Genomic DNA, 18,014 nt, shown 5'->3' with positions numbered 1-18,014 from the left:
GGCCATTCCATCTTGGATATACAATCCTGATACAGCAGTAGATGAATGCCAAGAACCACAAGCGAAAGGTTATAGCCATCTCCCTGGATACTCTCTGGCTGGATCCCTGGTTATAGTCTTGCTTTCTAAATTGTTTTTCTTTGGTATTTTGGGGCACGCTGCTCATGTGGTTGTCCGATTTCCTCTCTGAACAGAAGCAGCAGGTGGCCCTTTATGGTCTCCTTTCCCATGATCCTTTCATTTTCATAAGGCAGCATCTTAGGACCCATTTGCCAGTAACTCCATCTTGTGCAGAACAAAACATCATATTTGTGAGAGGCTGGCCTCTGTCAAATCCTTGATTTGACCATCATACTTGGAAAAGATAAGTTGCTGGTCAGCTATTTGGAACATGACCTTCACTGCTATCAAGTCACACACTCTCACAATTCTCTTTCCACAAGTATCGGTAATCAAAACGAACCAACACTCTTTTGCTCCAACGAAGGGATAATACAAAAAAAAATCATCTTCTCCTTGCTTCCCATGGAGGTTAACATGAATCAATCAATGCCCTGTTGATTTCATCCAATGTAAAATTCAAATATCTGGAAAGCCACTGGAAGAGGTGCAGTCTCTGAATCACCTTGACCTCACTATCTGGCAGAACCTTTCATGGGAGGATCATATCACCAAGTTAGTATCAAAGGCCAGTCACCATCTTGGTATTCTTCATTAGAGCTAAGGCATGCCTGAGCTGCTCCGAGCTCATCACGGTGTACAATTTCACACAGCTCCGTGGAGTATGGCTCCCTATTTTGCATTGTTACTCTTGCTTCCCACCTTGCTTCTCTTGATGCCCTAAAAAAACAGGCCTTTCACACCATTGGTATCGCAAGGCAGGAGACAAATTCCCAAGGACTGCGACTCTCCCATCGGCGACTCGTTGGTGGGCTCTCTATTTTATCCTGACGTACCATACTCTGTGTTACAGTGTTGGTTCTGCCGAAGCAGTTTTTGGCCTGGGGTCATGCTTGGCAGTTTGCCATCCCTCTCCCAACCTCGATTTTTACAATCCTGCATCTGGCCTTCCTTCTCTTGCCATTGCTTACCTCTGCCCTCCCAATGCCACATTAGGTGACACATTTTCTCCAAGAAAGCCTCACATGTTTGAGGCTGGTTGTTCACCTGCATGAATTAATCTCCTAATTATCCCGATTATGGATAGTCTCCCAGTGTCCATCTTCTTGTCTTATTCACATCAACCTTCCAAATGTGTTGTCCATCACTATCTCATATGTTCACCCATGCACATCCATGATCTCTTCTACACATACCGATTTTTTTTTCATCTCATAGTTATCTTCACATTTTGTTCCTCTCCAGGCCATTATTGCTCATTTTTGTGTTATTCCTCCTTTCTTCTTGCGTGCGTCTGCCCCCTCCCCCCCCAACCAATACCATTTTGTAGTTAGTGAACCTGTTGATGTTCGTAGTTCAGCTCCTCCATGACCCTAGAACCTTATATAAATAACTGTGTAAATTTGTTCATTTCTCATGTCGATGTTCTTCACGTAAATCTAATTTAAACTGAGTCAGATGTCTCCCATTGTCATGGTTCACTGTGATGTACAGGTTGTCGATGGTCCTTAAACACTCAAGAAAAATAATGTCGGAGACCTAATAAATATTAATTTTAGAAGGCAGGCTCCAAAAAATGTATTTTGAACTTACAGTCAGTCCTCGCATACCCCCTTCATCTCCATCCTCATGGGACATCATCACCCAGGGCAAGGAATAAGGATTTCATAAATTGCTCATATAATTTACTGAGGACAGGTTTCTACTGCATCGCAGGACAGATTGGAGAAGCAGTACAAGAGGTCATGGAATAGGAAGAGGCTGTATAAAGTAAAGGGGGTTGGGAGGCATGAGGGTGAGGGAGAGGGAGAGGGCATTGCAATTTGTGAAGTAAAAAGTTATGATAGTCATATATGGTGGCATGGAAGTTGGCTCTTGGAGTGTTTCAAAATGAATGGTGGTCACGGACACCAATGAATAACTTGAGCTCTGGTGTTATCCTTATTTGACTTTTCCGAACATAGATGCCTTATCTGTGGGTTCCCAACAATCCGTGGCATCAACAGAGGAGGGAGAAAAGGAAGTGCAGGAGTTGGGAACCCTGAAGAGCATGAGTCGGGCACCTCACCATTCCACACTCTCCCTCGTTCAGATGCGGAACTCCCGTCACCCAACCGCACTTCGACCCATCAGTCTGCCACCTGGCCTTGAGGTTTGACCGTTCTTATTTACACATGACATTCAACATGTGGAACATAGCATGGAATGCAAAATAATACTGACTGCCTTATGCAGTGAGATAGATATGTGCATATTACACCAGAGACAACATAAACGTTTCTAACCTGAGTAAATGTCATCAGAGGCCACAAATGCATGAAAATGTACTTTTAAAAGTGACATTTTTACAAGACTTTTGAGCTCTTCCATGAGCATCAACCTTAAAAACGATGAAAAATAACCACCAACTATCCGCACAGGTCTTTTGTTGTTGTTGTTGTTGTTGTTGTTGTTGTTGTTGTGTGGTTCCCTTTATCTAAATGCTGATAATGACCTCCATACAGGGTGGTCACAAAGTGGGGGATCAATATATTGGGATGAATGTCATGGAATTGATCCACCACTTTGTGGTCACCCTGTACATTGCACCTTTTGTTCCTATATTTAACCTCCGCCATCTTCGAAGATGGATGGAGGTTACTGTTTTCACCCCTTTCTGTTTGTTTGTTTGTTTGTGAACAATATAGTATTACGGAAAAACTCCTCGACGGATTTCGACGAAACTTGGTGGGGGGGGTTAGGTATGGTCCAAGGATCATGCCATTACATTTTGGACTTGGTCCCCCCCCCAAAAAAAATTGTTAGAGAATTTTTTTTTTTTGCATTTCTACATGTTTTCAGTGATTTCCAACCCCCCCCCCAAATTTTTTACCTCCCCCCCAAAAAAATAGAGAAAATTTTTTTTTTTGCATTTTTACATGTTTTGAGTGATTTCCAATCCCCCACCCCAAAAATTGTTCCCCCCCAAAAAAAATTGTTACCTTTGTTACCCCCCAAAAAAGAGGAAATTTTTTTTTGCATTTCTACATGTTTTAAGTGATTTCCAACCCACCCCAAAAAATTGTTACACCCCCAAAAAAAATTGTTCGAGAAAAATTTTTTTTTTGCATTTCTACGTATTTTAAGTGATTTGCAACCGTCCCCCCCCCAAAAAAAAATTGTTTGAGAAAAAAATGTTTTTTTGCATTGTTACATGTTTTAAGTGATTTCCAACCCCCCCCAAAAAAATTGTTACCCCCCCTCAAAAAAGAACAAATTTTTTTTTTGCATTTCTGCATGTTTTGTGATTTCCAACCCCCCCAAAAAAATTGTTACCCCACTCCCCAAAAAAAAATTGTTCGAGAAAAAAATTTTTGTTTTTGCATTTCTACATATTTTAAGTGATTTCCAACCCCCCCAAAAAAATTGTTTGAGAAAAAAAATTTTTGCAACTTTTTTTTCAACAAAATTTCTATTATTTTTTTTTCATTTTTGCATGTTTTAAGTGATTTCCAACCCCCCCCCCCAAAATGTTGGAGAAAAGAACTATAACTCTGTCAGCACTGTTGACATCATATTTAATGAATAAGATACAAGGTTCACTTGAGTGACCCAGCAGTATTGGCAGCGGAGGTTTTGCACTCTCCCGAGTGCTCCCCCTCTAGTTAATGTCATTGTTTTTGTATTCTGTCTTTTGAACAATCACCCAAAACATGGAAATATATATTTTTGGATGTTTAACTACTTATATGACATTGTCCAAATTAACTACGGCTTTAACAGCCCCGGTTATTCCTACCTTGTGGGGTCGGCATTAGGGAACGATTCTGGCCCAAGTCTTTCCTGAACTGGCTGGCCAGGCCTGAGGTTCGACTATGGCAATAATTTGGCAAGGGTGTTGGCAACAACTCCCCTTTTCTTTATTAAAAAAAAACACCGTGGGATCTTAAACATCCACAGACCCCATATGGGTCCTCCATGTTAACATCCTTCCGATGTTTCAAAAGCATGAATTGCTTAACATGTGAAACACAAGGTTGACCGTTTATAGCTGGCTTGAGATTCAAACATGAGCTGCACAGCTCAGAGGTGAGTGCACATGCCACAAAGCTATCCCAGAAGCTCAATTGCTCTCCCATGAGCCTTTCCCCTGAAGTAAAAAATGATTTGTCCAAATATATTGCCTTGGGGAAATTATCTGTAATCCTTACTAGTAATGGTGAGACAGTTTGTAACGGTACCCTCTTCCTCCCCACCAATCAGATGCTACTGGCAGGTTTGTCTGGCATGAATCATTCACAAAGGTTTTTTACGTGTTGGTAGCACACAGGGTAAACCACCCCCAGCCCACCACGAGAGAGAGAGGAGGGAAGACTAATTGCCAATGTTCCTGAAGGGAGTAGGTGTTTCTAGTTAACCTAAACATCTCTATCATATCACCTCGTAACCACCTCCTTTCTTATGTATAAAGTCCTGTTTCCTTCAGCCGCTTCTCATGGCTTCGTCGAGCTAGGTCCATAATCAATATAATAGCCCTGCATTGAACCCTCTCGATGGAAGCTCTGTCCTTCCTCAGATGCGGTGACCGAAACTGCACACAATATTTTCGATGAGACCACATTAAATTCCTGTACAGTGTTCGCATTACATCTTTTGATGTATAATTTATCCCCCTACAGATACAACCTAAAATCCTGATACCTTTAGCTGCAGCTGTCTACCACTGTCCCGTCCGCTTACCTCCCATATCTATTACCACCCCCAGATCCTTTTTGTAATGTATTGCTATGTTGCGTCTGCGCGTGCGTGGACGGGGCCTGTTGTGAGTGGTAGGAGTAAAAGCCTGTTGGACAATGTTGCTTTCTGGTAACCCGTGTTTTTCTTTGCCTCTTGACGACACGCATTTCTGTTCTGGGAGTACTGAACATCTGGTGACGAGGATAAACTATTTTGCCTTGGAGACTGACTTGTTCGCTCTTTCTGGAGTCATGGCAACATTTCTGATGATTGGAGAGTTTAAAGCCGAAGAGGAAGAGTGGTCGCTGTATGTGGAGCGTATGCAGCACTATTTCGCAGCTAATGACATTACGGCTATGGGATCGGTTAGTCTGTGGAGTAACTAACAACCGCATCCAACGCAGATTGCTGACGGAAGCAACGTTGGATTTTGACAAGGCCCAAAATATAGCTTTGTCAATGGAATTGGTGGAAAAGAATGCATTGGTTCTCCGTCAACATTCTGGAGTAGTGCAGGACCAGGAAGCAGTAAGCAAGATGATGAGTTTGAATAGCCGCCAGACCCCACGCGTTTCATCTATTGAAATGGGGTCCGCAGTAAAATGTGATTGCTGTTGATGGACGGCTCATAATCAACCGAGCGAGTGTTCAGATAGAAATATGGACTGCTATATATGTGGCAAAAAGGGTCACTTTGCAAGAGTCTGTCGTTCCAAACCCAAAACCCAAAGTATTCCTCCGAGCAAGAACAGCTCTCCACAAGGAATGAGCAAAAGGTCTAAATGCAAGACATATCAGTTAGAGGAGGAAAATGAAGAGGACAAGTACAGTCTTTTTTAAAATAAATTGAGCAACCAAGTGAAATCCAAACCACTGGTTGTGAGGTTGGAGGTACAAGGCAGAGAAGTACAGATGCAAATAGATACGGGGTCTTCGGTATCACTGATTAAGTGAGGCTATGTTCCAGGAGAAGTGGAGGGTAGACAACCCAAACAGACACACAATCTGTCCCAGTCAGACCATACTATGCACATATACTGGTGAACCTGTGGATATTGTTGGAGAATGCAAGGTTGCCGTAAGGTAAGGCAGAGTTGACCTTCATGGTGGTGAGAGGTTCAGGGCCCAGTCTGCTGGGACGGGATTGGCTTCAGACAATCCAGTTGAATTAGCAGGAGGTGAACAACCTCAATGCCGGTGATCAATTGAGAAAACTCCTTAAGGACTGTGGAGACCTTTTCGCACTGGAGCTGGGAAAACTGAAAGGAACGGAGGTTGAGCTAGATATTGACCCAAATACAATTCCTAGGTTTGTGAAAGCCCACCCGGTACCATTTTCACTGAGAGGGAAGGTAGATGAGGAGTTGGATCGGTTGCTAAATTCTGGGATCATAGAACCTGTACAATTTTCTTGTTTGGCAGCTCCGATCGTCCCGGTTATGAAAGGAGATGGCTTGGTTTGGCTATGCGGAGATTACAAGGTTACAGTCAATCTGGTTACAGTCAGACATTTACCCTATTCGGCGCATTGATGAGTTTTTCACAAAACTTTCTGGGGGGAAACCCTTCACAAAGCTAGATTTGAGCCACGCCAACCAGCAGTTGGTTTTGTAGAAAACTTCACGTGAATTTGTCACAATAAACACACATATAGGGGATTGTTCAGATACACATGCTTACCATTTGACGTGTCAATGGCACCATCTGTGTGCTGGTGGGGAAAATTTTCTGGTGGGGATTCCAGGAATCGTAGTCCACCTTGATGATTTGTGAGTAACGGGAGATTCCATTTGCGATCGTCTTTACAACCTTAAGAGCGTCTTGAAGAAGTTGCAAGATGTGGGATTATGATTACAACGACATAAATGCGTTTTTATCACTGCTGAAGTTTCATACCTCGGCCACAAGTTAACCGTGAACGGGATACAGCCGACAGATGAGAAGGTGACGGCGATCACTGAGTCACCTGCACCAAAGAAGGTAAAATAACTGAAGTCCTTCTTGGGGCTACTGAACTACTTTGGGAAGTTTTTGCCGGAATTATAATCTTCACTTGAGCCTCTACATCGCCTACTATGGAAGGAGGTGCGGTGGCAATGGAAGAAGGATCAACAAGGAGCATTCCAAAAAGCAAAGTGCTTGCTGAAACCCACACACGTCCTGACTCATTACGATGATCACAAGAAACTGGTGGTGTCATGTGATGCCAGTCCATACGGTGTCGGAGCGGTACTGGTGCACATAATGCCAGATGGGACAGGGAGATCGATCGGGTATGCTTCGTGCACATTGAATAATGCAGACCACAGATACTCACAGGTCGATAAGGAAGGCCTCGCAGTAATTTTTAGAGCTAAGAAATTCCACATCTATCTGTATGGCCGTGCCTTTCAAAAAATACAGACCACAAGCCCTTGCTAGGGTTAGTTAATGAAAAGCCAGCAAGCATTAACCATTCAGCATTCAGCATTTAGCATTAACCCTTGCAGCCTACGATTATCATATCGTATCAAACCTGGCATGGCCAATGCCAATGCCAATGCCAATGCCGACATGCTGAGCCATCTTCCACGTGCACTGACTGGGTCGGATTCTCCAATTTCACGTGTTAATGAGTACATAATCAGGGGTTGGCCAGGCACATTGATACAGGAAGAGTTCAAACCATTTACTAGTCATAAACAGGAACTGATTGTTCATGTCGGTTGTGTGCTATGGGGAGCACGGATGGTACTGCCACCCCATTGCCGACGTCAGATGGTTGATATGTTGCACGAGGACCACTCAGGTCTTGTAAGGATGAAGGCTTTTGCACAAAGCTACATGTGGTGGCCACGAATGGATATTGACTTGGAGCAAAGAGTCAAAGGATGTCATGAAGAATGTCAGGCATACCAGAAACTTCCTTCCAAAGCACAACTGCATCCTTGGGAGTACCCCAGTCAACCATGGTCATGCATATACTGTGTTTAGATTATGCTGGTCCAGTCGAAGTGAAGATGCTATTCATTCCGGTCGATGCATACTCAAAGTAGATTGAAATATACATCACTTCTAAAATGATGAGTGAAGTCACGATTGACAAATTGCGATAAGTGTTTGCTGCACACGGCATACCTCAAACTCTTGTGCCGGACAATGGGCCGTGTTTCACGAGTGAAGAATTTGCAATGTTTGTGAAAATGAACGGAGTTTGACACGTCAGGAGTGCTCCATACCATCCAGTGACAAACGGGTTAGCGGAACGTGCGGCGCAAACTGTGAAATCGGCACTGCGTAAAATGAGTGGTCCCTTGCACACTCACGTGTTGCGATTTCTCTTGAGTTATCGCACAACACTGCAGTCCACAATGACACAAACACCGGCAGAGATGCTCATGAACAGGAAGCTCCGTACACGTATAAACACGGTTGTACCCAATATCAACACCACGGTTGAGCATAAACAGCTGTCACAAAAATTATTTCATGATTCGCAGACAATTCAGGAGTTTGAAATTGGACAACACGTTTCAGTTCAAAATTACAGCTCGGGCAACAAGTGGGTACCCGGTTACATCGCCGAGCGAATGGGTCCTGTTTCATCTACAGTGGAAGTGTCAACTGGAGGCATGCAGCAGATGTGGAAGTGACATGCCGACCAGATCAGATACCGAGCTTCGACATTGCCATTGAAAGTCATCAGTGATGTTGATTTTTCAGCAGAAATGGAAGAAGCTCACGAACATCAGGGGAGTGACACACAGGTACCTGAGGAGAGCAACGTTGCAGTGGATGACATTGAGGGCCCCAAGGTCGACATTGTTCCAGAGCCCGTCAGGGGGGCGTTACCCACAAAGAGGTCGAAAACCAAAACAACCAGATTGCTGTGGCTGTAAAAATAATTAAAGGCCAAGCATGCAATGTAGAAAGACTGAAGTATTCATTGCTCTCATTGACATATTGTGTACGACATGAGTACATAAGCCATGGGCATTTCTGGAGAATTTAAGATCACAGTTGTTCTTCGGAGCAAGGGGGGGGCAGAGTTTAAAAGGGTGTTAATTGTCTGAGGAGGAGGACGTGTGATGTCTTGCTATATTGAAGCTGCGCATGTGTGGACGGGGCCTGTTGTGAGTGGTTGAATTAAAAGCCAGTTGGACAATGGCGGCGTTGTGGTAACCCATGTTTCTCTTTGCCTCTTGACGACACACATTTTGGTTCTGGGACAACTGAACACTTTTCCTGTGTGACATGCTCCAAAATTGCCCCTTACATCATATAATATCTATTTTAATTATTATTCAAAAACCCCAACACCTTATACTTGTTCAGGTTAAATTGCAACTGCCAATCTTTTTCCCAATCTCTCAAAGTATTGATACTTTCCTCAATCTGATTACTACCCAGTCTGGTATCTACCTTTCCTCCAATCTTTGCGTCATCTGCAAATTTAGAAAACAGACTCCTCACCCCACTGTCCAAATCGTTGATGTAAATTATAAATAAAATGGTCCCAATACTGATCCATGAGGTACCCCACTACTTACATCCTCCCAGCAAGACATCATCCCCCTCACTGCTACTCTTTGCTTCCTATCTCTAAGCTAATCTACAATTCAGTTCGTTATGCGACCAGGCAATGCCTAGTTGAAGCACCAGTGAAGAATGGGATATACCACTGGAAGGCAGTTCCACATACGAGAGAAGCAAGGAACAAAAGAGTCGACGTGTGCGCAGCCAGCCTGTATTTTGGAAGTTTAACCAGAAGTGGTTCCCTGGAAGAATGCACACATCCTCCAGTTGGGAATTGTTGGAGAGCTGAAACCCCAGAGAGGTCACTGTAACTTGAGAGCAGTAATTAAACCTTGTGCTTTAGCCTCATCACAGAAGATTCCAATAACGTTGAGAGTTTTCAATTCTGCAGCATCTGGGAGAGGCAGATGTGATGCTGAGACCACAGTCCATCAGGAAGAGCAGTACTCCATTGCTCTATGGACAAAGGCCTTAGAGCTTGTGAGTACTTCTGATTTCACAAAGAAAGACTTGGAACGATGTAAGATGCTCGAATCTGCAGCGGAATTCATTTAGATGTTATGAATAAAGCAGCTTTTTGAAATTCATTCTCATAAGGTGGAAAAACTACTGTTCTAAACAACACCCTTAATGGATAACTGCTGCTCAAGATAGTCAAGCCAGCCACAACTTTCTCAATTTTATACCCCATACTCTTCATTGCAGAAGTCATATTGTGGATTTTTTTGTGTCATGTGATGCAAAGTGTTTTATGAAATATGAATTAGCACTCATGGAAAATAAATGTCAGCAGGGATGCTGGATCAGGAACAGACCCTTAGCAATATCATGAGATACCTATTATGCCCCTTCAAGAAATTACTTCCTGTTTAGTCAGTGTGGTTTTGGGACTGAAAGGATAGCTGAGAGGTATGCACACTTGCCTCTGAAATGTTTAGCCTGGGTTTGAATATTGGTCCAGTTATAAACCCTCATCCTAGTGTTTTGCAGGCAGGGTGAGGCATCAATGTGTGTGTGCTGTCCTTCATTTGTACATTAAACTGGGTGTCAGATCTGCCAGCATGAGTCGGTGGATATTAAAGATCTTGTGGTGTCCTTTATAAAGAGGAGATGAGTTATTGCCAGAATCGTGAGCAAATTCAACATTCCTATCACCCTCAGTCAAATGTGAGGCATGGCCAGGCGGTCTGTGGAATGTTAGGCCTGACTTGGGCCAAAACTGTTGCCTGTCCGACGCCACAAGATGGTGCGAATATTTTTCCTAATATTTTGTTGTTCAGTGGTTTGATCTGACCGAGTTTCTCAAATCTTTACAGCTTGGCTGCGAGGTGACCAGATCCTCCAACCAGCCGCTTGTTGCACGACGTATTCCTCCAAGATCATTCCATCGGGCAGCAGTCACTGCGCGTACAGCACAAATCGTTGTGGCTGCTATTAACCCAGGGCCAATAAAAAGGGAACATCAGGAAGCCACCGTTATGACACCCAATTCTGAAATGAACATACACAACACCATCACCAAGAAGAACAACAACATTGTCTAGTGGCAGCAGCATTTGCCAGACAAAACGCGGAGCCAACACCATGGGATTTTTCGATTATTTTTCCGTGCAAGGCTTCGGCCTGGTTGGCATGCAACATGACGTATTTGAACTCTCAACACAAAGCGCACATTTGAACTCACAAGTTTGTTTAAATGCTGTTTTTTGGTGTTTTGTAAAGTTCTTTGTGATAGTAGTTAATTAAATTTTGGTTTCTTCATGATCTCCAGCCTTAAAACATGAGTGTCTATAAATAACCAAAGATAATCCTATAATGCATTTTGTTCTTTTTAAATGTGAATATTCAGTGTTGTTCATTGAAATCTTAGACAGTAAATGATTCATTAAATTTTCTTTCAGAGTGCACATTGACCGTTTAATTGCATTTTTAAAGATTTGGACTTACATGGACTTTCTCCAATCATCAATCACCTAAAATCTTTCTTCCAAAATAAGGAAAAAGGCATCTGTTGTAATTTCTTCTCCCCCTTCTGCTTACATAGCTTGAATGCATCAGATTGCAGGAACTAAGCACACTTGAGCCATGTTTGTTGTTGTTGAGTGGAATACAATTTCACTGAAAATTTTCTGATGGTGGAACGCCAACAAAGGCATTTCTTCAGATGGAAAAGCAAAACTAGTTGTGTCACATACATTTAGGATGCATCTGTTAAATATTCGGTGGTGTCATTCAAAAATAGGAGACCATTGTGTGGTGGAACATGACCAAATTACACTGGGCTGAATTTGAAATATTTTTTTCAGAGGTCTAGGTTTTCTCAACGGTTCTTATATGTTTTTTGCATGCTGAATTCAGAAATGTATCTAATTTCGCCCAATCAGGTCACGTTTTCATGCTATCTCAATTTTAAGAAAAAAAAGAAATAATCAAAATTTGTTTTTTTAATTAGCATTTTTTAAATTCAAAATCAGACTTACATTGACAGAAAATGTACAAACTATACATATAATGACACACAAGTACACTTAATGTGGAAGAAAGTGCCTTCTCAATTACTTTCATTTCAATTTCAGAAAAATATAGATACAGTATATCGTTGTTTCTGGCAACACCCAACTTCAGTCGCTCCAGCAGTTGCTGTTTTCCTTCGTCTTTTTAATGTTGAATTTTACATTAACGGTACTTGTGCGTCATTTTATATATAGTTTGTACATTTTCTGTCAATGTAAGTCTGATTTTGAATTTTAAAAATGCTAATTAAAAAAACTAAAATTTGAATTATTTTTTCCCTTAAAATTGAGACAGCATAAAAACTTGACTTGATTGAGCGAAATGAGATACATTTCTAAATTCAGCATGCAAAAAGCATACAAGGACCGTTGAGAAAACCTAGACCTCTGAAATGACGCAGACCAGTGTTATCTGCCAACAGATGGAGAAAGGATGGTGATGTTACTTTGGATTAAGTTGATGGTGAAAATATGATTGGGTTATTTAAACTTTAGGAAACCATCAAGAAGATTGATGTTTAACCCAAACTGAACTGGGTGATTTTGAGCTTTCCCTGACTGGGTCCGACCTTCGATGATCCGATGAACTTGAAAATTTGCACATGCATACATCATCATGTAATTAATGATAAAATTATTTTTTTCATAAATGTTAATTTTATATTTTTATGTATTTCAATGTTTTTCTGTTTTCATTCAGTATGTCTTTGACAACATGCTAAATCACTGAGAAGAAATTACAGGCCAATGAATTTACACCACCAGTGTCCTAATGCATGTAACCCTTAGTCATATGTATTTGTTGTACATAAACATCTGCAAAAATTGCAGTTTTTTTGGACATGTCAATTGTCCTAATTGTCATGTGACACCTGAATGATCAGTCCGATTTGGACGTATACGGTATCAAAATGTGTGCAAGACCCCAGAGAAATATCATGACAGGAGAATTTGAAATCCCCAGCAGTTGAGAAAAAAATTCGAAAAATACCAAGGGGAGGGGGTTCCCAGTGCAATTCAGGTTAAAGCTGCAGCAAAAATTAACCTGGGAGTGCACCACAGCAATGAAGGGCCAAATGGCCTCATTTCCTTATTTGAGGATGTTGTACAGGATCGTACGATGACTACGTACACTCGGTGTAGTCCCATGGTGACTGTGAATCCTTTGCTTATTAATTTATATTCTGTATACGGAATATAAATACTTAAATGCAATTGGTTCGATTCCTGCCAAATTCACTTTCAAACATGACACAGAAGGGGCGGAGGCGTAAACTAAGCTCAGCCCCTACCCCTGCTGAAGGGATGCTCGATTGGCCAGAGTGGCATCATTTTTTGCTCGTCTACGAGAAAGTCAAGAAGGACTGTTAAATCCATAATGATGTTCTTCAGTCAGTCAGTCCTTCTGGCAATGGGCCCATTAACATTTTTCTTTTATTCCCATACTCCTTCAAGGCGGCTTTACGGATTGTTTTGAAAAACTTCACATGATGAGTCATGAGATCGATGTGCAAAAACGATTTAAGCCCTTTTTCAAGAGGTGAAGCTACTTCAATATTGGGGTGTGTCCTTCCTTCCAACAACAACATTTATAACCCCCTCCCCCCCATCTTTAATTCTAGAGGATTCGAAAGGGTAATTCCAGTTAGTGGGTTTTGTTTGTTTCTCGGCTTTGCCTATTTCATATTAAAATTGCCAAACTGAACCGCTTCCTTAAGACATGAGTAAGATGTTGTTGTTTTTTCCCCATGCAGGTGAGTATTTTCATCCAACTCAAAATGTCACTTACTGCCATCTCACAAGATTTTTCGTTGTTAAATTTAATCCTCTTAATTACTCTCACCAGAGAAGAGAGTATTGCATTTGTGTCTGTTTGTCTGGTGTCTGTCTGTGTGTCTATACAGAACGAGAGTAGTTGTATTAATTACAGTCATATACTAGTTAAAAACCAGAAAACTCCCAAGATCCTTGAGAACATTAAGACCACTGAGACCCTTTCAATCTCTAAGATCCTTTAAGACCCTGTTTATAACATAATGCAGCCCGACTACGACCGCCTGTCCCACTTGGGACTATTCATTTGCTTTAACATCAATTTCATGAAGAATTACATTTTTGCATTGTGACGTTCTGGCATTAAGATCTTAGAGTCTGAGGGTCATTAAGATCTAAGGGGGTCAGGTTGACAGCCTGCCATCCTCCCGAGTTTAGCCAAATGAGTACCGGTAATAAAAAAAAAAATTATTATATATATATATATATATATATATATATATATATATATATATTTATATATATATTATAATACCAAGCTTGCACACTAAAAACTCGGCTCGCCATCACACGATCCCTATGAAATTGCTGTGGCACTTAGCGGACATGCCGACAATGTTTGGGAAGTCTTGGCGTTCCATAGTACCACTTGCATTTTGCACAATGCGTATTTTTGTCATCTGCTACCAGCTATGTTGTACTGCTATCCTGTGCATGTGCACGGGTATCACTAGTATACATATATACTGTATATGTATAAACACACACAGTACCAATCAAAAGTATAGAAACACCTACTCATTCAAGGGTTTTGCTTTATTTTTACTATTTTCTACATTGTATTATAATAGTGAAGACATCAAAACTATGAAATAACACATGGAATTATGCAGTAACTAAAAAGTGTTAAACAAATCAAAATATATTATATATTCTTCAAAGTAGCCACCCTTTGCCTTGATGACAGCTTTGCACACTCTTGGCATTCTCTCAACCAGCTTTTTGAGGTAGTCATCTGAAATGCTTTGCCATTAACAGGTGTGCCTTGTTAAAAGTTAATTTGTGGAATTTCTTTCCTTCTTAATGCGTTTGAGCCAATCAGTTGTGTTGTGACAAGGTAGGGTTCGTATACAGGAAACATCCCTATTTGGTAAAAGACCATTATTTTGTCTGAACTGTAGTAGTCCATATTATGGCAGGAACTCAACTAAGCAAAGAGAAAGGACAGTCCATCATTACTTTAAGACATGAAGGTAAGTCAATCCTGAAAATTTCAAGAGCTTTTAAAGTTTCTTTAATTGCAGTTGCAAAAATCATCACGCATGATGAAACTGCCTCTCATGAGGACCGCCAAAGGAAAGGATAGACCCAGAGTTACCTCTACTGCAGAGGATAAGTTTATTAGAGTTACTAGCCTCAGAAATCATCATTAGCTGCACCTCAGATTGCAGCCCAAGTAAATGCTTCACGTTGTTCAAGTAACAGACACATCTCAACATCTACTATTCAGAGGCGCTGACTGCCTGAATCAGGCCTTCATGGTCAAATTGCTGCAAAGAAACCACCACTGAAGGAGACCAATAATAAGAAGAGACTTTCTTAGGCCAAGAAACACGAGCAATGGACATTATTAGACTGGTGGAAATCTGTCCTTTGGTCTGATGAGTCCAAATTTGAGATTTTTGGTTCCAACCGCCGTGTATTTGTGAGAGGCAAAGAAGGTGAACAGATGATCTCTGCATGTGTGGTTTCCACCATGAAGCATGGAGGAGGAGCAGGAGGAGGAGGAGGAGATGTGATGGTCTGGGGGTGCTTTGCTGGTGACTGTCAGTGATTTATTTAAAATTTAATCAGTATGGCTACCATGGCATGTTGCAGTGATACACCATCCTTTATTTAAAATTTAATCAGTATGGCTACCACGGCATGTTGCAGTGATACACCATCCCATCATGTTTGCGCTTAGTGGGACCATCATTTGTTTTTCAACAGGACAATGACCCAAAACACACCTCCAGGCTGTGTAAGGGCTCTTTGCCCAGGAAGGAGAGTGATGGAGTGCTGCATCAGATGACCTGGCCTCCACAATCACCCGACCTAAACCTAATTGAGATGGTTTGGGATGAGTTGGACCGCAGAGTGAAGGAAAGGCAGCCAACAAGTGCTCAGCATTTGTGGAAACTCCTTCAAGACTGTTGGAAAAGCATTCCAGGTGCCAACCTTATGAAGCTGGTTGAGCGAATGCCAAGAGTGTGCAAAGCTGCCAAGGCAAAGGGTGGCTATTTTGAAGAATTTAAAATATATTTAGATTTGTTTAACACTTTTGTGGTTACTACATAAATCCATATGTTATTTCATAGTTTTAATGTCTTCACTATTATTCTACAATATAGAAAGTAGTTAAAAAAAGAAAAACCCTTGAATGAGTAGGTGTGTCTAAACTTGACTGGTACTGTATATATCCATACTGTATCCACATACACTGTTGTGTAGACATGGTACATACAAGCAATATGATTATTTACCCTCACTATAAGGAGGAAAGAGCTGGCATGATTACCTAGAAATACACACATTCACCTCCGAGCTGTCGAGCTTGGTTCGAATCCCAACCCAACTACAAAATGTCATCCTGCAGGCATTTACAAACGGGCAGGTAGGATGAGGCAACAATATGTGTGTGCTGTCCCTCGCATGGACGTTAAACCGGGTATTCTTTGCGAAGAGTAGGTGAGCTATTGCTGGCACCCTGAACAATTACAAATTTATGCCCTGAGTAACTGCTGGGAAGGTAATGGCAAATCACCAATTGTTATCCTTTTCCTGCAGCTGCTTTGGCAGCAGTGAATATGCCTTCAGGCAAAGTACCAGAATTTGTTCTTAGATAGGTTAGAAAGTGAGACGAGAGATCAGAAATGTATAGCATGGGGTGGTATTTTTCATTTGATAAGAATAAGTGGCAATAATATGCACTTTCTGGAGATAGAGAGGTGTATTAACCGTGAAGAGTGAGAAAAATAACAGATGAGCAATACAGGTAGAATAAAGTGTTTGACTGCATCATATTTAAATGAAAAGTTTAAAAATGGAAGATCCGTGTTACAGGCAAATAACAAGCCTTCTGAATTAATCTCAAGGAACTTTAACACAAGAGGTTATTTGGCCCTTCATGCCTGCACTGCATCAACACCTCAAGGAACTTTTATGGAGGAAGGACAAACTCATGGCAATGATTTGTTTACATTAATTATATAAAGCACAATTAAGTTGGATACAAATATAGAAAATGGTATCTAACCATGTTGTTTAGGTTTCAATAAACTACCTTGCAGAGTTTCCAAGTAAAACAAAACATATTCACAAACAAGAATCACATGGCCATCTCAATCCCACAAATTTTTTTTTTTTTTCTTTCGTCGGTTGCATGTTCATCCTTAACTTTTATTTTTGTACACAGACTGAAGCCTCGTGGAAGAGCGAGAACATAGAACAGGGTTTATAAAAAAAAGGACAAACCTCCCCCCCCCAAAAAAAAAATCAAGGTTTTTGATAGGGGGGGGGGTTGATCTGAGATGGTGGTGAACAAGTCTTGAAGACCTGGAGTGAAGAATGAGACAGATGGTTCCACTGGCAGGAAAAAATAAAATAAACAACAAAAAAAAATGAATGAGTGGAGGTGAGCGGTGATTCTGAATTTTTGGAGTTTCACTGTAACGGGGACCTCGTGCTTGCAGATAACTGGAGGGGGTGGTACAAAGCATGTAGGGGGAAGGTGGTGCAGGACCAGAAAGGAGGCAGAAGCAAGCAAAGTGAGAGGCCCATCAACTCAGCTTCATCACAAGAGATTCAAGTGAGTTTGAAAGCATTGGTTTCCACGGCATAAAGCTGTGCAACCAGCCCAGAGGGGAGAACAGTACTCCATTAAGCTGCAGATGAAAAGGAGTGCAAGGGTGCCAAGTGAAGGACTTTGCATGACACAGGATGCCCAGTCGGCAAATGGGTTTGGAGTACAACTTTGAAATGTGTTTGCTCAATAAAAATCAGAGCTGATAGCGAGACCCAGGAGTTTTTATGACTTAACTTCTTCGAGGGGGTTGTTAAAAAGGTATATGCGGATGGGGGAGGGGGGTTGCCAGATGGTTCTTTTGGAGAATGTGAGAGATTTGTCAGATTGAAAGACATGTTCCAGGTGTTTGACTGGCTCGTGATTTTTGTCAAGGTCTGAAGAGAGGGAAGAGGCTGCAGCCTCTCTATCTGAAGGGCAAGGGATGACATGACAAAGGGAGTCATCAGCAAATAGATAGATTTTCCAGTCGAAGAGATAGTCAATGAAGATGAGGAATACTACTGGGCCCAGTACACTGCTTTGATGAACTC

At 41.5% G+C, this 18,014-nt stretch overlaps 1 protein-coding gene across 4 annotated transcripts in view; it reads left to right on the top strand.

The window, feature by feature from the left end:
- LOC147008509 (rho GTPase-activating protein 45-like) overlaps positions 1-12,705 on the top strand; it is a 108,439-nt gene extending 95,734 nt beyond the window's left edge. For 3 of the 4 annotated variants that reach the window (XM_085864152.1, XM_085864151.1, XM_085864150.1), the window contains 2 exons: positions 2,085-2,272; positions 10,668-12,705. In XM_085864152.1, the coding sequence (XP_085720278.1) occupies positions 2,085-2,272; positions 10,668-10,895 (416 nt within the window). In that variant the 3' untranslated portion in view covers positions 10,896-12,705. The remainder of the gene's footprint in view (positions 1-2,084; positions 2,273-10,667) is intronic. The other variant, XR_015053300.1, reaches the window with a different exon arrangement.
- Positions 12,706-18,014: the final 5,309 nt, after the last annotated feature.

This window comes from Eptatretus burgeri, chromosome 18 (assembly GCF_056783735.1).
Source record: "Eptatretus burgeri isolate ZD-2024b chromosome 18, Ebu_testis_v1, whole genome shotgun sequence".
In the NCBI taxonomy this organism is placed as follows: domain Eukaryota; kingdom Metazoa; phylum Chordata; class Myxini; order Myxiniformes; family Myxinidae; genus Eptatretus; species Eptatretus burgeri.
Note: the sequence above shows the minus strand (reverse complement) of the source record. Positions and strands in the feature narration are given on the sequence as shown.